This window comes from Enhydra lutris, unplaced genomic scaffold (genome assembly GCF_002288905.1).
Source record: "Enhydra lutris kenyoni isolate GAN:26980312 unplaced genomic scaffold, ASM228890v2 scaffoldscaffold38, whole genome shotgun sequence".
In the NCBI taxonomy this organism is placed as follows: Eukaryota; Metazoa; Chordata; class Mammalia; order Carnivora; family Mustelidae; genus Enhydra; species Enhydra lutris.
Genome location: NW_019154122.1, coordinates 14,659,173 through 14,682,002, shown reverse-complemented (window position 1 = coordinate 14,682,002; position 22,830 = coordinate 14,659,173). Strand labels below are relative to the sequence as shown.

The following is a 22,830-nucleotide window of genomic DNA, read 5'->3' as shown; positions in this document are numbered from 1 at the left end:
GAAGTGGAGAGAAGAACCAGGTTTTCTCCCTGACTCCTCAAGCAGTGTCCTTCCATAGCCAGTGGCCTAGCACTGCATGGCATTTGCCACTTTAGGGTCAAGGCTGCATCTCCATAGCCTGCACATTCTTTATCTTGAGTTATGTGATTACTGACTAAAGGTACAACCTGGTTTTGTAGAAAGCTTCACAGACAGGAATAGATCTCACAACACAAAGCAGTTGGTTCTATTTCTGTTCCAGAATTTCATTTGACAAACAAACCAAATGTGTCTGGAATGTATCAAGCTCATAGTGCACAGCCATATTTATCATGGGTCAGATGTAACCTTACCCCCTACTCCCGGCCAAGACTGCTCCTTCACTGATGGATTCATTCTTGGATGTGCCTGGCACAGTTGGAGGAACCAGAGAGGTGAACACAGCAGGCCAGAGAGACTGACCCCACAGAGCTCACATGCCAATGGGAGGCTGGGGAGAACGGGTAGCAGACAGGCCAAGGGGGTGCTGTGTACAGTGTGTCAGGTGGTGCATTCAAGCACAGTTTGCCATGTATGTTCCACATACATCATGCTGTGTTGATAACTACTGGTGGGCACCACCCACGGTCTGCACGCCAAAGAAGACATTGCCATGGGGCTCCGGACAGAGAGGGACAGTCTCCAAAGGCAGAGCTCTACCTGACTACTTTTATCACACTGCTAATTAAGAATTATTTCAGTCTTTGGGAAAGTATCTCAGTTCTTAGGGAATTGGGTTGTGTGTTAAAAGTTGTAAGAAACAGCAGGGTGGCAGAATAGAAAAGGGAAGGCACTGGCTTTGGAGTCAGGTGTGTAGATTCAAACCCTGTCTGCTGCTTTTCAGGTATGAGTGTCAGCAAGTGACCCAACCTCTCTGGCATCACAATGATTCTTGCTTCATAGAGTTGTGAGGACTCAGGAGATGACATGTCTGACTCAGTGCATCACGTTAATAGTACTTGAGTTACTGAGGTACTGAGAGGTGATACACTGTGGTGGCAAAAGTGTACTCCAAAGCCTAGACTCTGGTCCCTTCATGAATACCTGTTTAGACTTTACCAGCTAGGTGACTTCGAGAAGTTTTCAGCTCCAGTGAAGGAGGTAATACTTGCTAGAGCACTTGGAATGGTGCCTGGCACATTGTAAGGGTTTAGAAAATGTTATTCTTGCTGTATAAAAGTGGCATGGTTCCTGTCACATAAGTCCTTAATGAACGTCATTTTCTTCTCTGTGATGTTTTCTGCTGGCACATCTTCCTCTTGCTGTGTTCAGGTCATGGTTTTGAAATGCTCTAGTGTAAACAAGACTGCAGGTTTTGACAGCCACAGTTGCACCAAGAGTTGGGTTGCTGAAGTGATTAGGTATGTTAAACATCAAATGTTGTTTGGCAGACCTAGGGTCTTAAAATTTCTACAACAGGTTACTCAGTTAATGTTAAATTTTGAGACCAGTAGTTGTTGCAGATATTTTGGTATCTAAAGAGGTTACTCCTCACTGACTTTAGATTTCTGCAAAACAATGCTGACGTAGATGTCGAAAGATTAGTGCTCTAGGCGATCCAAAGAAGCCTCATAACGTCTTAGTATTTTTTTTTTTTTTTGCCTCCACGGATGGGATTTAGCTTTATATTTTCTATTTGAAGTCAAAGAGTTGCTTTGTACAAGTATAGATTTGTTATTTGAACATTCTGTTTAAAAATCACTTTAGACTTCATTGTAAATTAATTTTGAATTGCCTGACACCATCTTCTGCTTGGCATTTCGCAGGAATCCCCTGAATGAGGATGTTTTTGCTACCAGAAAAAGGAAGACGAACAGTCATGACAAAGACATAACAGAACTACAAGAACAAATTCACAAACTTCTCTTACAGGTAAAGTGAGATTTTAAAAAAGGAAACAATTTCCATGATCGTGTTGTAACAGTGGATCTTAGCGAAGTGACCTCACAAAAAAATACACCGCAAGGGGGGGGAAATCTTCACGCCCTGCGTTCTGGGAATTTTTGTCTTCCTGGTTTTGTCTTTAGCTCCTTATTCATCTTGTTTTCCTTTTACTGAGAGGAGTAAATGCACAGCACATTCTTGTAGGATCGTACTCTAACAGAGCAAACCAAGCCGGCAGGGAAGACAGGGAAGCGGTTCCTAAACCAGAGCCGCCTCCTTGTTTCCCGACCGGTACCGGTGCACGGAGCTGCGGGGCTGGGCTGCAGTATTTTTAAAAAAATGATTCCGATTTTAAAGGTGGGGACCCAGGGATGGCAGGTCTCCGCGTCTGGCTGTTACAAGGCGGGCGCGGGGAAAACCACCTGTTGAAAACAAATGCCAACAACGATTCCTACTGGAGGTTCCGTTAATAAACCAGTAGCCGCGAGCCCACTCGTTTCCAAACGGGGGTTCAGGGAGTGACGTTCGCGGAGCGAAGCTTGGGGTCTGTTGCATTTCTCCCGTCCGTTCTCAGCTTGGCACAGACAGTTTATTTCGTAGTTTGTCACCTCTGTTCTCTGCGGCTTTCTAAGGACTCGCTGTTCTGGAAGCGCCCGCGTAGACTAGAAAACGAGAAGCGCCGGAAGGCGAGGATCTGCTCAGCAGCCCAGTTAGGGGCGTCCGTGTCCGACCGGGCGCAGGGTATCAGGGAGGCCGCCGCAGTGTAAGCTCTGAGGGGGCGGCTGCAGCTCTCAGCCCCGCGGCGGCGTCGCCAGAACTCTAGCGCGGCTCCTTCTTCCTTCAGCCCGTTCACGGAGGCGCCTCCAGCGGCTTCGGAAGCCTGGGCGGCAGCGACTCCCGGGAGCCCTGCGTCCGCCTCGCGGCGTCCAGTGATTCCAGCAGGCCCCGCGCCGAGGCCGCGCGCCGGGAACCGGTACGTGAGCGACTTCGCGCGTGCGTGTGCGTGTGTGCGTGTGTGCGTGCGTGCGCGCACCTGGCGTCCTGTCCGTCTCCTACCACGTGCTGTGAAACGAGATGGGACCGCGTCTGCCCCTTAGCGCGGGGACTTCCCGCTGTATGTTCCTGGCCCGCTGGGACCGTGTTTGAGAAACAGACGTCCTCATCCATTTTGGTTTGCAAACCGCCCGCAGAAAGAAAATAGCACCTTCTGGAGGGGCTGCTCGGGGTCCTCGCGGGCCTTCTCACAGCTACCGTGCTGGGAACGGCTGTGTGGAGGGTGTCGCGGCACAGCGGGAAAGCGAGTGAACGCTGTTACCGCGCCTCGCGTCATGGCGGTGGAGAGCCGGAAGGGACACGTGTTCTATCTTTTACTGTGCTTATTGTTTCTCTTTTGATTTTTAATGTATGAAACATATTCTGTCATTCTTTTTCTCGAAGTTGCCTTCGCAGCAGGTGTACGCCAGTGGAAACAAAACTACGACTCTGGGACAGCCGCTCTACGTGGAGTCAACGGCCAAGCCCCCAGATACGCGGGTGACAGGGACGCGCCCGGGACGGCTTGGCGGTGAGTCAGCAGGGCAGCCTCCAACCTCTGCCCCCGGGTCCGCGCTCTTCTGCGTGGGCGTGGCGCGTGCGAGCACAAAGCCACCACCCGGTGCTGCTGCCCTTTACATTGACTTTACATTGACTTGCCGGGTGATGGTGGTAATGATGCTAGTGGTAGCCGCAAATACTGCTCTGAAAGCCAAACGGCATCGAGTGTGATTTCTGCGTATTTCCACTGAAGAACTCATGTTTTTGATAATACAGATTCGTAGACACCCCCCCCCCGCCCCCGACCACGAGGCATCTGTCAACCGAAAGGATTAATTTTACAGTCCGGCTCTAGTAATCCTTCCTGTTCTTAACAACAAATGAATATTTATAATCTAAGTTGAATGAAAAACTAGGGACTCCTTTTTTTTTGGATGCATGTTTACTTTTCTCACATATGAATAAGGAGCATTCCAGAGGAATTGGATCACTCATGATAATTGACTTTTTTAGAAAAGTCAGCCTGCTGGCCTTATATAGCAGAGGAAAGATCTATAATGTAGAGATCAAATTACATTAACTTTTTAGTTTATCTGTCTTTCCCTTCATTTGTCTTCCCGAATGTTAATATAACTTTGGAAGCCTTTATAGGTTTGTCCCCCGAATGTTATTAATGGTCTCTATCATTGTCAGATGGGGGTATTTTACACAGTAGGGGTGAAATTCTCTTAAGGTCAATAAAAATTTTTTTTAAAATAGTAGCTGTAACGGGCGCCTGGGTGGCTCAGTGGGTTAAGCCGCTGCCTTCGGCTCAGGTCATGATCTCAGAGTCCTGGGATCGAGCCCCGCATCGGGCTCTCTGCTCTCTCGGGGAGCCTGCTTCCTCCTCTCTCTCTGCCTGCCTCTCTGCCTGCTTGTGATCTCTCTGTCAAAAAAATAAATAAAATCTTTAAAAAAAAAAACCTAAAATAAAATAGTAGCTATATTTTTCAAGTCTTGTCATGATTTACAAAACAAAAACGTCTACCTGTTGCTACAGGTGATATCATGAGGAGCTCCTAGGCAGCCCTCTGGATAGACCATGTCCAGTCTTTGAGGGTTTTTTTGTCTCCTTGATAGGGGGTTTAACATTCTACTTGTCTCTTTTGCCATGGACATAAGGGCATGAGATAGAAACAATACCTTTTTTTTTGGTCCCTTGAAACCATCCAGTTCCCTCTCTGCAAAAGAATTTGAGTATCTTCTTTGCTGTTTATTATTAACCCATGTCCTAGCACTGGAACTTCTTTAGGGGTATTTGAAGGCTAAAATTTCTAAATGTTTTCTTTATTGTCTGGTCCACTTTGTGCTGCTCACTGCTGCTTGGGCCTAGGACCTCATGTTAGGTCCACGATTTTATGTCCCGACTTCTGTATTTCTTGTCAGAGTACAAACTGTTTCTCACCTTCTGCTTTGTTCCATTTCTTATCATCTACCATTAGTCTGGAAATGCTATCAGTACCATGGTGTGAAGGCCATGTTTTTAAGCAGACATCAATATTCCCATTCGCCATTTTCTAAAATTCAAGCTGTAACTAATTCTGTGTATTTATGATGCTGTTGTAGAGAATAATACCTACTTAGGAGAATAATATAGGAGAATAATACCTACTTAGTTATTTGACTCTAACACATAGCATATGACTTTTGGGGAAAAGGGAAAATCTGCCATTTGATACTGTTTGGGGGGAACTATTGATACTTGCGCATGTTGATTTTATTAATATTTTAAGACCTACAAGTTTAAAGAGCTAGTAAAAAAAATATTACTTCTCACTCAAGAGAAACAAGTATGTAACTGAAAGATAAAATGTTGTAATTTAAATATTAGAAATAGCACCAATCATGAGGAAAATACTGAATAATCATTGTATACATGTTCTATATACAGGGTGTCAGAGCCAACAAGAACATAAGTTTTTAAATTTATATTTTCACTTTTCTTATGAGGGCAGGTTTGGTTTTGAAATAGAATGAGAAGGGAAATTTTAGAAGTTAATATGGAAAGGCAAGGAGTAATGAAGATAAAAAGCCCCTTCATCAGCTACAGATCCTGATGCCAGCTGCCAGAAGCAGTTGGGGAACCTGGGGAAAATGGACTATTCCACTTCTAGAGTGTCAGTGCCTGAGAGAAAAACAATGATCCATGAACTGAACTCATTCAGGGTGAGTATGCTTTGGTTTGTGGTCAAGGAGAGCTGGAAAGCGCATCATTCCAAATGGACAAGGAAAAAAGCCATATGGCAGTAAGTTCATGAGCTTTCTTGAACCCGTCAGTGTGCTGAGGCTCCAGGGCAGCCAACAGGCCTAAAATCTAAGGGGGACACATGCATTTAGGGAGATGTGACATCAAGTCTTGGATACTGGTGCATCGGCTGATGGAATCAGTAACTCACGAGAGGCACAATGAATGCAAAGGGAAGATCAAAGGCTGCAAGTGGAGCAACTACTGGCAAAAACCCAAAGCTCTGTAGCACAGTAGCCACTGTGTAAGCACAAAGTGTCACTAGAGGAATTTGAAAGCTGTGATATATGGAGTGAAACCATAGCAGCAACAAATCTCAGTCCTGGCCAACAAATTAGGTTAACTTGAACACAGTCCCAGCAGAAGGAAAGGATGCGCAGTCTCTGCTGTCTCATCAAGATGGTTAGTTTTCAACAAATTATGAAACATATGTAGGGGCAAAGGAAAAAACTCCCAAAAGACAAAGCAGTCATCAGAACAAGAGTCAGACATGACACAGCTGTTGGAAAAGATCTGACAGAGAATTTAAAATAACTACAAATAATACATTAAAGGCTCTAATGGACAGTAAGCAACATGCAAAACCACATAGGTAATCGTAGCATAGAGATGGAAAGGATCAGATGGAGACATTGGAGATGCACATATACCTTTGATGGGCACTCAACACAACCAAGAAAAGAATCGGTAAACTTGAAGATAGATTACATAGAAATTACACAGACTTGGGGCACCTGGGTGGCTCAGTGGGTTAAAGTCTCTGCCTTCGGCTCAGGCCATGATCCCAGGGTTCTGGGATCGAGCCCCGCATTGGGCTCTCTGCTCAGCAGGGAGCCTGCTTCCTCCTCTCTCTGTGCCTGCCTCTCTGCCTACTTGTGATCTATGTCTGTCAAATAAATAAATACAAATCTTAAAAAAAAAAGAATTGTTAGATTAAAAAAAAAAGAAATTATACAGACTGAAACACAGAAAGAAACATACAGAATAGAGCCTCTCAGAATTTGGAGACACAATCAAATGATCTAACATAAGAGTGATTGGAATCCCAGAAGAAATACTTGAAATAATGGTTAAGAATTTCCCACAGATATGAAGAACATCAAATAGTGTGAATACAAAAATAAGAAAGAAAAACCAATCACAAAATAAAAATACTACGTACTTGAAAAAAGAAAAAAACCACAACATACTTGGAAATATATTCAAACTGCTGAAAACAAAAGCAAAGAGGATATCTTGAAGCCAACCAGAGCAACAAAGGCAGACTACATACAGAGAAAGATAAGAATTACAGAAGACATTTCTTTAGACACCATGTATACTAGAAGACTAAATGTCTTCAGAGGAAAAATAAAACTGCTAGCTCAGAATTCTCTACCTAGTGGAAAGTATCTTTCAGAAATGAAGGAGAAATTTCTCAAACAAAAGTGGGGAGGGGGGAATGTAAAGCACTGGGAATGGGATTAATGAAGTTATTTTATTTCTTACTTATTTTTAGTTACCCTAGAAGGTAACTGACTAAAGTAGAAATTACTTTTCTGCATTTGTGACATATGTAAAAATATTGCAAAGGATCAGGAGAGGCACTGAGAATGTGTTGCTGTGGAGTCCTTACACCAGAAGTGAAATGTTGAATTAAGATTCCTTAAATGTATATGTTGTGAACTTTAGAACAGTCATTAGAACTGATTTCTAAAGAAGTATAGATAATGTCAGCAGAGGAGATAAAGTGGAATTTAAAACATTCAATACAAAATGAGGCAGAAAATAAACACCCAGATGAAATAAATGGAAAACTGCTAGCAAAGTGGCACATTTTAATTCCGCTGTTTCAGTAATCACATTAAATGTGAATGTTCTCAGTGTACCAGCTGGGAGACTGAAATTGTCAATTGGATGAAAAAAAAGTAAGAGGCAGCTGCATAGTATCTGCAAGAACCCATTTTGCAAATAAAAACATAGGGTAAAAGCAAAAGCTTAGAAAAGATATGCATGCTAATAGGAATCCAAAGAAAGCTGGAAAGCTGTATTAATATTAGGTAGTGTAGACTTTAGGACAAGCAACATTATCAGGGTTTCAGGGATATTGCATGACAACAGAGGGGTTGATTATCTAAGAGCATGTAATAGTTCTAAAAGTTTATGCACTGAACATCAGAGCTTCAAAATACATGAGTTGTAAACACTGATAAAGACTTTGAAAAATAAATCTGTAGTGGTATTAGAGACTATAATTCACCTCTCTCTGTAATTGATAAAACAACTGGACAGAAGATCAGTAAAGATGCAGAAGACCTGAACACTGCTCTCAACAAGATTGGAGTAATGGACCTTTATGGAACACCTCAACTGACAAAGTGATGCTTATTTTTTCCAAGGGCAGATGGACCATTATCAAAATAGTCCTTATTCTGGGCCATCATACAAGCCTTAGCAATTTTTTTAAAATATAAATCAAACCAAATATATTCTCTGACCTAATGGATTAAACTAGAAATCAGTAACAGGAAGGTTTATCTAGAAAATGCCAAATGTTTGGAAATTAAAGAACATACCTCTGAATGACCCACAGGTCAAGGCCTTAAGGGAAGTAAAAACATTTTGAAATGAATGAATTGAAAAACAACAACAGCAGCAAATTTGTGGAATGCAGCTAAAACAATGCTTAAAGGGAGATTTATGTAGCATTAAGTGGCTATATGGGAAAAAGAAGAAAGGTTTCAAATCAATAATCTAAGCTTCCTCCTTAAGAAACAAGAGCAAGAAGAGCAACTTAAAGGAGAGCAGAAGGAAAGAAATCATAAAAACCAAATATCAATGGAATTGAGAGCAGAAATCAATAAGAGAAAATTAATGAAATCGAGAGCTGATAAAATTAACAAAACTTTAGCCATACTGAATAAGAAGACAGAAATCCCCACTATTGGGAATGAAGGACCCCATAGATGTTAAAGGGACTACAAACAACTCTATTCCTATCACTTTGGTCTATTAATAATTTAAAGAACCTATCAGAACTCAGTGAAAAAGAAACCGCTAGAATAGACATATCTATTACAGATATGGAATTTGAAGTTAAATACCTTCCAAAAAGAAAACTCTAGGCCCAGTTGGTTTCACTGGAGTATTCTATCAAACATTCAAGGAAGAAATAATGCCAGTTTTTACATAATCTTTTTCAGAAAATAGAAGACAGAAGAAAATAGAAGAAGGCAGTTTTGAAAAGGAAACTCCCAGACTCCTTTTATGAGCCCATTATTACCTTCATACTGAAACAAGATAAATACAGTTCAAGAAAACTACAGACCAGGATCCATTGCCAACATATTTGTAAAATCCCCAGTTATATATCACCAAATCAAAACCAGTAACGTATAAAAAGGACAAATATATCACAACCAAGTATGAGTTATCCTAGGAATGCAAGGCTGGTTCAATATGTGAAAGTCAGCCACATTTATTCACCATATTAACAGAATAAAAAAGACAAACCCAACAGGTTATTTTAATAGATGGAGAAAAAGCATGTGACAAATCGAACACCCACACATGATAAATGCTCAAAAATTAGAAGTGGAAAAGGGATTTCATTAACCTAACAAAAAAGGAATCTATTATGCTTGATGGTGAGAGAATGCTTCCACCCTAACCTGGAGAATAGGTGAAGGGTATCCACTAACCACATCTTAACATCAAACTGAAAGTCCTGCAGTGCAATAGGCAAGAGAAATAAAAGACATAACAGATTGGAAAGGAAGAAATAAAACTCTATTTGCAGATGACAGGATTGTCTAACAGAAAAATTCCAAAGAATCTATAAAAAAGCTTCTACTGACTTTAGCAAGGTTATAAATACATGGTCAACATATAAGACCAGTTAAAGTTCTATGTACTAACAAGGAGCAGTTGGAACAGAATTTTTTTTAATTAAACTTCTATGTAAATTTTTTATTAAACTATATAAAATACTTATATAAAAAAATCCAACAATATGTGGAACAATCCATATGTAGAGAACTTCAAGACACTGATAAAAAGAAAAAACTTTAAGAAGTACTAAGTAAATGAAAAGATATATCCTGTTCATGGTTTGGAATACACAATATTATCAGTTCTCCCCAGTTTGATCTGTACATTTAATGTCATTCTAAGTAAACTCTCAACAAGATTTTGTTTCTGAATAGGTATCATCAGATGGATCCCCAAACTTCTATGGGGGAAAAAAAGAAACTAAAACAGCCAAAACCATTTTGAAAAAGAGTAGCAGTGTTAGAGGACTCATTCTCTCTGATTTCAGGACTTAACTGTGAAGCCACTGTAGTTAAGACAGTGTGACGCTGGTGAAAAGATCAGTGGACAGATGAGAGAGCTACAAAACAGACCTGCACAAATACAGTCAGTTTTTGAGGTGCAAGATCAAATCAATGGACAAAAGGTAGCTTTTCAAAAAAAAAAGAAAAAATGGTACTGCACAATGAGACATCCACATATGTAAAAAATGAACCTTGGCATACTGCTCACATGTTATACAAAAGTTAACTCAAAATTGGTCATAAACCTAAATATAAAACTTAAAACTACAAACTTTTAGAAGAAAACCTAGGAGAAAACCTTTGTGATCTTGGGTTTGGCAAAAAGGTTTTAGATCCGACATCAAAAGTGTAATCCATAAAAAAAATTGACTTTAAAAAGTGGACTTTATAAAAATTAAAAACTTCTTGAAAGACATTGCTAAGATAGTATTTACAAGTTATAGATAAAATTAAAGATGTCTTGAAAGATGTTGGTAAGACAATGAAAATATTTACAAATTATAGATAAAATTCATATCCTGAATACTTAAAAAAACTGTCAAAATTTAACAATGAGAAGATAATCCATTCAAAAAATGGTCAAGAGACCTGACACTTCTCCAGTGAAGTACATACAGATGGCAAATAGCATGGGAAACAACACTCAATTTCAGATGTTATGAAGTTAAAACCACATGAGAGGGGCACCTGGGTGGCTCAGCTGGTTGAGTAACTGCCTTCTGCTCAGGTCATGATCCTGGAGTCCTGAGATTGAGTCCTGAGTTGGGCTCCCTGCTCAGTGGGGAGTCTCCTTCTCCCGCTGACCTCTCTCCTTTAATGCTCTCTCTCTCTCAAATAATAAAATCTTAAAAAAAAAAAAAAAACGCATGAGATACCTTCACACACCCATTAGAATGGCTAAAAGTAAAAAAAAATACTGGGAATGCCAAGTTCTGGCAAGAATGCAGAAGAACCAGAGCCCCCAGGCAGTGCTGAAGGCAGTGTGGAATTATACAGCCTCTTTAAAAAGTTTGGCAGTTTTTGGGACGCCTGGGTGGATCAGTTGGTTATGCGTCTGCCTTCGGCTCAGGTCATGATCCTCGGGTCCTGGGATCAAGTCCGGCATCAGGCTTCTTGCTCAGTGGGGAGCCTGCTTCTCTCTCTCCCTCTGTCTGCCACTCTACCTGCTTGTGCACACTCTCTTTCTCTGACAAATAAGTAAAATCTTAAAAAAAAAAAAAAAAAGTTTGGCAGTTTCTTATAAATTAAACATACTCTTACCATATGACTCCGCAATTCCATTCTTATTTACTCAGGTAAAAGAAAAACTCAAATTCACACATGAACTTGTCTGTGTATGTTTATCACAGTCGTTTGCACCCATCCCAAATTGGAAACAACCTAGATGTCATTCAACAGTGAATGGATGTGTGTAACCGATTTTTAACCATTTTTAAATGTACAGTTTGGTGGCATTAAATCCATTCACCAGTAGGTGAAAGTGTGAGAGAAAGCCTGCATGGCCTCAAAGTGCGACTTTGAAACATTTATTGTTTACATCATGTATTACATGTAAAATAGTAACTTTATGTGGAAGAAACCTGGCAGACAGACCTTAACCAGTGATCAAGGCTGACACACCAGCAGTGAACATGTCAAGGTCATATCCCCTTGGTGTGAGGTACTGAGAAGGGCACAGCACCTCTGTGGGAATCTTCCCCAAGAGGCACAGCCTCAGGCTCATCATGATAGAACATCAGGGCAACTCAGGTTGAGGGGCATTTCCACAGAATTCCTGTCCTGTACTCTTCACAAGAATTGAGGTTGGGAAAGACACACTGACAACTAAAATCACTGTGAGACCCCGGGTTGGACCCTGGAGCAGAAAATTTCACAGAGAAGCTAGTTTCCCCTGTGCATTTCCTAGTTTTCTTTGTTCTGTTAATAGTTCTGTAAGGTGTTACATCCGTAGAAGCAGGGTGGAGGGTAAACGGGAACTCTACTCTTTCTGTAACCCTCTTCAAGGTTAAAATTATGTAGAAATTAGGGGCGCCTGGGTGGCTCAGTGGGTTAAAGCCTCTGCTTTCGGCTCAGGTCATGATCCCAGGGTCCCGGGATCAAGCCCCACATCAGGTTCTCTGCTCAGCAGGGAGCCTGCTTCCCCCTCTCTCTCTCTGCCTGCCTCTCTGCCTACTTGTGATCTCTGTCAAATAAAAATCAAATAAAATCTTAAAAAAAAAATTATGTAGAAACTAAAAGTATAGGAGCTCCTGGCTGGCTCAGTTGGTGGAGTGTGTGACTCTTGATCTCAGGGTCATAAATTCAAGACCCCTATTTTTATTATCTTAAAGATAATCTTTTTAAGTATAGAAGTTTGGGGAGCCTGGGTGGCTCTTTTGGTTAAGCGACTGCCTTCAGCTCAGGTCATGATCCCAGCGTCCTGGGATCGAGCCCCACATCGGGCTCCCTGCTCAGTGGGGAGCCTGCTTCTCCCTCTTTCTCTGCCTGTGTGGGTGTGTGTGTCAAATAAATAAATAAAATCTTAAAAAAAAAGTTAATAAGTGACAGTTAAACAGGCCTTTTTCTGTAATCCCCTCTGGAAATGAAGCAGCATCTGCCAGGCAGCTAAGATGACCTTCACTAACAGCAACAACGGTAGCTAAGTCGGCTTCTCAGCAGTGTTTGACATAACTTGGGTTATGTCACATAACTGGGTCATTCCTTGACCCAGTTTCCCCATCTTGATTTCCATGACGCCATGTTGGCGGGCTCTCTCTTACCTTTCTCCATGCGCTTTCTCAGCCTCCATTCTTGGCTTGTCGTCCACACAAGATTTAAGTTTGTCCCGGTTCCAACCTGAGGCCTTGTGTCTTCTCTCTGTACCCTGTCTGTCCAGTATGGTAGCTACTTTCCACACTCTAAATTCAAAATAGTTACAGATAAATAAGTCTTAAAATTTAGTTGCTCAGTTGCTGTAGCCACATTGCAAGTGCTTCATGGCCACCTGTGGTGTTGGTGGCCGCGGTGCGGGGCAGCACAGATGCAGGGCGTTTCTGTCACTGCAGAAAGTCCTGTTGGACACAGGTCTGGAGGGCACTGCCTTGCACTTCACTCTGTCTGGTCACCCTAACCCCGGTAAGGCCACCATCGGTCACTTGGTAGGTAGTGTCAGCTCAGAATCATGAAGTCCTCATTAGCCTTCCACCTGATAGTTTTACTATTAATCTTTGCCTGACACGTCTGTTTCACTCCTTTTTTGTAAAAAAAAACAAACAAACAAACAAAAAAAAAAACATTCATTTAATCATTCCCTATGGATATCTTTCTGTATTGGTGCATTTTTTAGAGCTGAGTTCGTCTTTAATAGCTACATATTATTCTCTTGAATGTATAATGCTAAAGGACCTGATCTAGTTTGTTGGGTAAGTTCTTAGATATGTAATAGATTTTTTTAGAGATTTTATTTACTTATTTGACAGAGAGAGACACAGTGAGAGAGGGGACACGGGCAGGGGGAGTGGGAGAGGGAGACGCAGGCTTCCTGCTGAGCAGGGAACCCAATTGGAACCCAATTCCAGACTCCAAAGGCAGACGCTTAACAACTGAGCCACCTGCGCGCCCCAAGTATATAATGTTTTTAATTACACATCCTTTTGTTCTATTTCAGATGAACAGAAGGCCTCATCTACCTACCAGACATTAAAAAACAACAGTGTGCCCATGGAGTCTTATGAAGACTGGAGAAAAGACCAGCATAACCCATCGTACCAGCAAATAAACTGCATTGACAGTGTTATCAGGTGTGAGACGCGAGTGTTGAGAACATGTCCGTTTCCTGAAAGTATACATCATCATTGTAGCACACACCTTACATTCCTTTAATTACTGGTTGTCTTGATTTTTCACTCCTAAGTCACTAGATATTTATGGAGTGCCTACTTACATATAGTTTATAATAAATTGAGCATTTCAAGGGCTGCAATAAATTAGAAGATGGATCCCTTCTTTGAAGGAGCAATGGCGTGGTTGAGAAGACAAGACCTTGATCATAAAAATTAAATGAAGCAAGATTTGGAGATCAATACAAGGTCACAGTAAAAGAGATATGACAGGCCAGTGATTCAGGCTGGGACGGTCAGGGAAGACCTCATTAAACACGAGAGTACAAAGTACCCACACAGAAGTGCTGTGAGAAAAGCAGAAATGTGGGAAGTGGCAGAGTTAGGGGACAGGCAGGCATGCATGACCTCATTCTGTTGTTGCAGATACCTGAAGAGCTACAACATTCCAGCTTTGAAAAGAAAGTGCGTATCCTGTACCAATACAACCTCTTCCTCCTCCGAAGAAGACAGACACAACCACAAGGCAAATGATGCTGAAGCGTTGCACGGTAACACGAGTGCCCTCCTCGATGGACAGAGGATGATTACAAAGCTATCCCTTTCTGTTTCTAAATTTTTATCTTATTTCATTAATCACAAATGAGCCTGAGTTTCCTGCGGCTCTTTTATGGCCAAGAAGTTTTAGCTCGTCTGTCGCAAACATCTGCCAACTGAGTCTTCATTGTAAATTTCCTGTGGGGATTTTTCTTTTCATTGTGACTTTCTCTTTCGCCCCCAGTGGTGTCTCAGATCCCAGCCATAGCCAACCTGGAGATGCCCACCACCGGGCGGCCCGCACTCGCTGCAGGAGGCACTCCGAGGACCCTGGCCCCCATGGCGCTGAGCCTGGGCTCTGGCCTGAACCCGTGCAGCTACCGCAGCCCGCTCATTCCCGCCCCACCACCAGAGACAGGTGCCGCTTCACCTTCTGCTCTCAAGTACACTCGGCGGGAATTACACTACCGTGAGAAAACGAAAGTCCTTAACATCAATTACTTAGGAACGACTTCTAAATTATAATTACTTTTTCCTTTCTTTGACTCAGTTAAAGAACTTTTGGAAATACTGTCATGTTTATATTGGTTACATAGTTGGGACTGTATTTCTAAGTCATTGTCATTTGTTGTCACATCAGTGGGTGTGTGGGAAGCACTTAGAAACAGTACCTGATAACATAGTAGTAAGTCCTCAGTTAGTGTTAACCGTCACTAATGAAGTTTCCTGTAGGGCTGCATTAGGTCACTTTGTTGCTGCCCTTGAAAGAAGGTGTGCTGGTCAGACTCCGTGGTTGTGACTGGATTGTCCAGTATACATCCACATTTTCCTATTGGCCTGATGATAATGAGGAGGGTGTGTTTAAAATCTCTTTTAATAACATAATGACTTGGTAAATTACTCTGATGTCTTCTTTTTGTTCCTTTTTACTGCCTCCCATCCTTTGACTTTGTCATTATAACAATTTGGTGGACAAGAACTGGTGACAAAAGTGTTAAATCAGGTTTTTTAGTTCCTTTGCTAGTCTTCAGTGGCAGATCGTCAACGCACGTGGAGCTATTACTCTGTGCCGCCATCTATCCCACGTCCTTCATAGGAATTAACTCCCTTAATCCTCACACTGACCCTTGGAGATAGAGAGTATAGTATTGATGGGTGGGCTGGGGGTCGGTGGGAAGACACCAGAGGCACAGCTGTTGGGAGATTAGATTATGTTTCTAATAAACTGAAAATAGTTCTATCGGAGCTGAGCTTGTCCCTCAGGAAGGGGAAGATGCACATTTTTTGGTGTCCCTTTCTTAATACTTTCAACTCCCATGTGGACATACAGCTGCCAGTGATAGTCCGTACAAAGTCTCATCCAGCGGGGAAAGATTTTTAAACTTTTTGTACTGTGGTATATATTACCATTTTGAAAGAACTCATACTGAAGTCTCTAAGCTTTCATTTCAGGGAATATTTACTGATAATTGTTTCTCCTGATCTAAACCAGTCACAGCATCGGTGGCGCCACCTCTTTATTCCAAGGACAGGAAACAGAATCAGGACATCTGTAGAGTATCCATATGACTTCTGCTTTCTGAAAAGCTTATATTCCTGCAGCTTACGCCGTGACTCTACTTACAAATGGGGTCTGAGGACTTTGACCACATATACGTTTCCCTGCCAGTCGTGATCTCCATTATGTATACAGAGCAGTTAGGGCACAAACAGATTAAGTCCCTTAACTTGTCCAAACTCAAACAGCAGATGAGTGGCAGAGTAGGGAATCAGACATTAATAAGTAGCCTCCAGAAACCATTCCATTAACACATATTTTTGAATCTGTAGTAGGGTCAAGTTGGAGTGTGAAATAAAGCCAGGAGATAATGTGTGATTTTAAGAAATACACAAACCTAGGTGGCTCAGTCAATTAAGCATCCGACTCTTGGTTTCAGTTCAGGTCGTGATCTCAGGGTCATGGGATCAAGCTCCGCCCTGGGTGTGGAGCCTGCTTGAGGTTCTCTCTCCCTCCTCTCTCTCCCCCCTCTGTCGCCCCACTCACGTGCGTGCTTGCTCTAAGAAAAAATGATAAGCACACAAATCATCCAAAAGAAGGGCAGAAAAGGAGGAAGAGAGCAACAGCCATCACCACCAGAGGGCGTATGTCAAACGAATAATAATCACTCTAAACCCGACTATGTCTACTCCCATTAAAAGGCAGAAATTGTCAGAACAGATTAAAGAAAAGAAAAGACCCAGCCGTATACTGTGGGGAATTACAGCTTAAATAAAAATCCGCAAATGGATTGAGAACAAAAGGGGAAAGAAGCACAACACGAATGAGAAGCTTAAGAAGGCTGGCGAGCCCGTATGATTCAGACTTTAAGACAGGGTCTTCCCAAAGACCCTTTGTGGTGGCAAACTGTTTACCGGGGAGACACGGCGATCCGAATATATTATACATATTTGCTAATAACGAAGCTTCCAAGATAGGAGGTAAAAATAGAGTTAAAGAGAGAAATAGACTTTCCATAACCATAGTTGAGGAATGTAACACCCCTTCTGCACAGTTGATAAAACATCTAGACGGTTAAGTAAAATTTTAAAAAATCTGGACAGAAAATGAGTAAAGCAGATGATCTGAGTGATGCTGTCAACGACATTGACTAGTTGACCTGAGAGAACACAGTATCCGATACCTGCACAATACTCATTCTTCTCAAGCGCTCACGATATGTTCGCTGAGATATAGAATATGTTGGGCTGTCATAGGTCTCAAATTTAAAATGACTAGGGATCAGCGAAGCCATGTGGGGTTAGAGTTTTCCTGGCCAAGTGTTGAACTGCAGATTCAGTTTCTGCCATAGACACAGGGCTGTTCAGGGTTTCTGTTTGTTGAGTGAACTTAGTTCGTGTCTTTCAAAGAATTGGTGTATTTTGTCTACGTTGTTAGGTTTATTGGAATAAAAGTGTTCATGATGTTCCCTTATTCTTCTTTTGACACCTGTTAGATCTCTAATGATGCTCCTCTGTCATTTCTGAGGTTGGCACCTTCTGTCTTTCTCTTTCCCCTGATCTGTCTGGCTGGGGTCTGATTGATTTGATTGGACTTCTCAAAGCACAGGCTTACGATTGCACTGGCTTTGTTCATTGTTTTCCTGTTTGCTACGTCACTGACGTCTGCTCTGGTCTTTGTTATTTCCTTTCTTCTGCTTACTTTGCTTCTTATCTTCCTCTTCTTTTTCCAGTTTTTCAACTGGAATAATCAGATTTCAGACATTTTTTTTCCTACTGGAATTTAATACAAATTAAAATCTGCATCCCATACATTTTGATGGATTGTGTCATTTTCATCGTGTTCTGATACTGTCTACTACCCCCAGCTGTCTCCTTTGAAATCACTCATCATCACGTGTCTCTGTGTTTGTTTTTTATCATACATTACTTCAGCACCACAGATTTGGGGGTTTTCCACGGCTCTGTTACTGATTTCTATTTTAATCCCATTGCGGTCAGAGAAAATGCAAAACCCGAATTTTTCTCTTATTTGTCGAGACTTGTTTTCTGGTCTGTGATACGGTTCTCTGGTGACTGTTCTGTGCGCACTGGGAAGAACGTTTATTCTGCTGCTGTTGGGTTGAATGTTCTCTGTGTAAACTAAGTCAGGGTGGTTGATACTGTTGTTCAGGTCCTGTCTGTCCTTACTAGTTTTCTCAGTACTTGTTCTGCTTCAGAAGAACAGAAATCTCTGACCTTAACTGTGGATTTGTCTGTTTCTTCTTGTGGTACTGCTGGTTTTTGCTTCGTGCATTTTGAAAGCACTCTTATTTTGTGCACAGATGTTTAGAGGTGTCATGTCTTCTTGATGAATTGGCCTTTTTTTTCTTGTGAAATGACCTTCTTTATCCCTTGTACATTCTCTGCTCTAAAATATACTTTGTCTGGGTGCCTGCAGGGCTCAATAGTTTAAGCATCCGCCTTTGACTCAGGTCATGATCTCAGGGTCCTGGGATCGAGCCCTGCATCAGGGTCCCTGCTCCACGGGGAACCTGCTTCTCCCTCTCCCTCTGCTTCTCCCCTCAGTGAAGAAATAAAATTTTTTAAAAAAATAAAACAATAAAATACACTTTGTCTTGTATTAATGTATTCACTCTAGCATTTTTTTTTAAATTAGTGCCAGCATGTTACATCTTTTCCACCTTTTTACTTTTGACCTGGGTATGTTAATATTTAGAGTGGGCTTTGTTTTAGTGGTTGCTTTGGGGCTCCTGGTGTACACATTCAATTGTTCACAGCCCACCTTCTGGAAATATTATATCACTTCATGTATAGTATAAAAACCCAACAATAGGGTACTTCTGCTTCCCCCTTCTGGCATTTGTTTGTTGGCTTATGTTTTCCTTCTACATATGTTGTAAGTCCCACCCTACGCTGCTGTCATTCTTGTGTAGGTAGTGGTAATTTCTGCAACTGTTTACCCATGTAGTTAGCTCTTCCAGTGGTTTCATTCTGTTTTGTAGACTCACCTGGGATCATTCTCCTTCTCCCTGCCTGAGTTTCTTGACTATTTCTTGTCCCATGGGTCTAGTGGTAGTGAAGCCTTTCTGTTTTCGTGTGTCTGAAAATGTCTTTGCTGTCCCCTCGTGGTGTAAAGGTTTGCTGGCAGAGCATAGAATTCTAGTTGGAAGTTTCACTTTCCAGTACTTTAAAGATGTTGCTCCACTGCTTCCCAGTGCCCTGTTTTCAATGAAATCTACTACCGTGGTTTGCTTGCGGCATGGCTTCTCTCTGGCTGCTTGTAAGAGGTTCTCTCCTTTTTTTGTTAAGATTTTACCTGCCAGAGAGAGAGAGAAAGCAAGTGCTCGAGAACAAGTGTACAAACGGGGAGCAGCAAGCACCCCGCTGAGCAGGGAGCCCAACATGTGACTCAGTCCCAGGACCCTGGGATCATGACCTGAGCTGAAGGCAGACACTTAACCACTGAGCCATCCAGATGTTCTCTTTATCACTGATTTGCACGGTTTGAGTATGATATGCCAAGATACCCTGTCCTTCTGGTTCATTGGGCTTCATGGATTTGTAGGTTTACAATTTCCAGCAAATTGAAAGTCTTCCCTCCCAATTTTTTCCAGTACTGCTTCTCTCTCCTCTTTTCCTGCGACTTCAGTTACGTGCATATAGGCAGCCTGTGGTTGTTCCACAGTCCACTGACACTGGGTTCAGTTTTCCAGTCTTTTTTCTCCCCCTCTAAATTTGGTTTTGGATAGGCTCCTGCTGGGTCTTCATGTTCGCGAATCTTTTCTAATGCGGTATCTGTCACTTGTATTTCCATTCAGTGTATTTCTCATCTCAGGTATTGTAGTTTTCACTTTGAGAGGTTCTGTTCGGGCCTTTTCTTTTGTTACATCTTCCGTGTCTCTGACACGTTTGATCTTCTCTCTAGCAGTGTGGAGTGCAGTATAGTAACTCCTAATGTCCGTGTCTCTGATTCTGACATCTCTGCTAGTCCCAAGGGGTTGACCGACTTTTCTCTGTCTTATGGGTTGTATTTTCCTTGCTTATTTGCATGCCTGGCAGTTTTGGATCGGATGCCAGATATTGTGAATGGGTGCTGATGAGTATCCGTTCCCATAAATATGGACGAGCTTTATTCTGGGACCCAGCTAAGTTACTTGGAAACAAATCATTCCTTTCAGGCTTTGCTTCTCAAATTTGTTAGAGCAGTGTGTAGTCTGTGGCTAATTATTGTCTGCTACCGAGGCAAGGTCCTTTGGAGTACTATACTCAGTGCCCATGAGTTAGGAGATTCTCAGTCTGGCTGAAGGGAGCCCATGCTATTCTCTATATAGTGTGAGCTTCGGTGATTGTTCCTTCTCCCATGAGTACACTGTTGAATACCCCAGGGGGTTCTGTCTGGCTATGTGGAGCCCGCTGTCTGCAGTTCTCCTCCCCCAGTACTCTTCCCTGCAAACTCTAGCCACCAACCAGACTCGCGGCTTTGCCTCATCAACTAAGGGGGTTCACAGGCTTCACCTGGTTTCCCCACCCTATATCTCAGAAACTCTCAAGGCAGTAGGCTGGGGCAGCCCCAGGGCTCAGCATGTTTGTTTTCCCTCCCTCAGGGGTCACTCTCCTTCATTCACTGATGTTCAGTGTCTTGGAACTTACTGGTTCATATGTTTTGCCCATTTTCTTAGTTGGTTCAGGCAGGAGGGTAAATCCAGTCCCTGTTACTCCATCTTGGCTGTGCTGTGTTGATTTAAATGAATCAGAGTGCACTTCTGGAAGTGGAGTGGGGCCAGGCACATCCATGCTGCCTGGATTCTGCACAGAGGGGAGAGGTGGAAGGGATGTTGTGGGGAAGCCTACTGTGTCCACCATGAAGTCTCTTGTACTTGGGAGAAGTAATATTTAGAAGCAACTCAAAGTCTGTCTGTAGGTGTTTACTTTAATAAATTGTGGTATACACAAGAAATGGAAGACTATGATACAGAAAAAGTGTAAGATAGCTGTCATTGAACTGGTAGAAGGGATAGCATTAAGTGGAAAAAAAAAAAAAACCGCTATAGATAGTGTACATATTACATGCCTTTGGGGTAAAAAATCTATATTCTTCTTTATAGGTACATAAGAAAGTGGACCGATAAAGATATAAAAGAAATGGTTTTCTGTGGGGAAAATAAAGAAGAACTAGGCATATAGTAGGCAGGAGTGGGGAGGAGTTAACGACTGCTTTTTCAAAGCTTGTTGATTTTTGAACCCCATGAATATATTACAGATTTGTAAAATTAATTCAAATATAAAAAACATTTTGGAAAAATCTACAAAGCTAAAATATTTACAGTAAGATTTTAATAAATATGTATATACATATTGAGTATTACAACTCTAAAATGTATATACAAGTGTACAAAGAGTATAAAGAAAAGCAGAAAAAGGAAACCAACTTATTTGCTAGGTTGATAAAGTTTTTATATGCCTGCTGTTGTAATAATGGTTGTAAGAATTTATTGAAAATAAGTTAAATTTAGTGAAAATAAATAAATGCAAATAATTGGTAACAATTAAAATGAAATCTGTCGAAGATCAACAAGGAAATAAGGGCTTTGAATGCCACACTGGACCAGATGGACTCCACAGATACGTTCAGAACATTCTATCCTAAAGCAACAGAATATACGTTCTTCTTGAGTGCACATGGAACATTCTCCAGAATAGATCACACACTTGGTCACAAATCAGGTCTTCAACTGGTACCAAAAGATTGGGATCATTTCCTGCATATTTTTGGACAGGGCTGAAACTGGAACTCAATTACAAGAGGAAATTTGGAAAGAACTCAAATACATGGAGGCTAAAGAGCATCCTACTAAAGAATGAATGTGTCACCAGGAAATTAAAGAAGAATTTTTAAAAATTCATGGAAACAAATGAAAATGAAAACACAACTGTTCAAAATCTTTCGGATGCAGCAAAGGTGGTCCTAAGAGGAAAATGTATACCATTACAAGCCTTTCTTAAGAAACAAGGTCTCAAATACACAACCTAACTCTACACCTAAAGTTGCTGGAGAAAGGACAGCAAATAAAGCCTAAACTCAGCAGAAGAGAAATAATAAAGATTAGAGCAGAAATCAGTGAAAGAGAAACCAAGAGAACAGTAGAACAGGTCAAGGAAAGTAGGAGCTGATTCTTTGAAAGAATAAGATCGATAAACCTCCAGTCAGACTTATCAAAAAGAAAAGAGAAAGGACTCAAATCAATAAGATCACGAATGAAAGAGGAGCGATCACAACCAACATCAAAGAAATACAATATTAAGAACGTATTATGAGCAACTGTATGCCAACAAATTAGGCACTCTGTAAGAAATGGATGCATTCCTAGAGATGTATAAACTACCAAAGCTAAAACAAGAAAAATTGAAAACCTGAACAGACCCATAACCAGCAAAGAAATTGAAGCAGTCGTCAAAAATCTCCCAACAGACAAGGGCCCAGGGCCAGATGGCTTCTCAGGGGAATTCTATCAAACATTTAACGAATTAATACCTATTCTTCTGAAGCTGTTTCAAAAAATAGAAATGGAAGGAAAACTTCCAAACTCATTTGATGAGGCCAGCATTACCTTGAACCCAAAACCAGACAAAAACCCCATCAAAAAGGAGAATTACAGACCAATATCCTTGATGAGCACGGTTGTAAAAATTCTCACCAAGATACTGCCAGTTGGCTCCAACAATACATTAAAAGGATAATTCACCACGACCAAGTGGGATTTATTCCTGGGCTGCAAGGGTAGTTCAGCAACCACAGATCAGTCAATATGATATACTATATCAATAACAGAAAGGACAAGAACCATATGATCCTCTCAATAGATGCAAAAAAGGTGTTTGACAAACTACAGCATCCTTTCTTGGTTAAAACTTTTCACAGTGTAGGGATAGAGGGAGCATACCT

At 41.5% G+C, this 22,830-nt stretch overlaps 1 protein-coding gene across 3 annotated transcripts in view; it reads left to right on the top strand.

Moving 5' to 3' along the window:
• LOC111154647 (period circadian clock 3) overlaps nucleotides 1-22,830 on the top strand; it is a 60,141-nt gene that overhangs the window by 17,640 nt on the left and 19,671 nt on the right. For all 3 annotated transcript variants that reach the window (XM_022514415.1, XM_022514416.1, XM_022514414.1), the window contains 6 exons: nucleotides 1,785-1,890; nucleotides 2,747-2,875; nucleotides 3,340-3,466; nucleotides 13,679-13,811; nucleotides 14,277-14,401; nucleotides 14,632-14,805. In XM_022514415.1, the coding sequence (XP_022370123.1) occupies nucleotides 1,785-1,890; nucleotides 2,747-2,875; nucleotides 3,340-3,466; nucleotides 13,679-13,811; nucleotides 14,277-14,401; nucleotides 14,632-14,805 (794 nt within the window). The remainder of the gene's footprint in view (nucleotides 1-1,784; nucleotides 1,891-2,746; nucleotides 2,876-3,339; nucleotides 3,467-13,678; nucleotides 13,812-14,276; nucleotides 14,402-14,631; nucleotides 14,806-22,830) is intronic.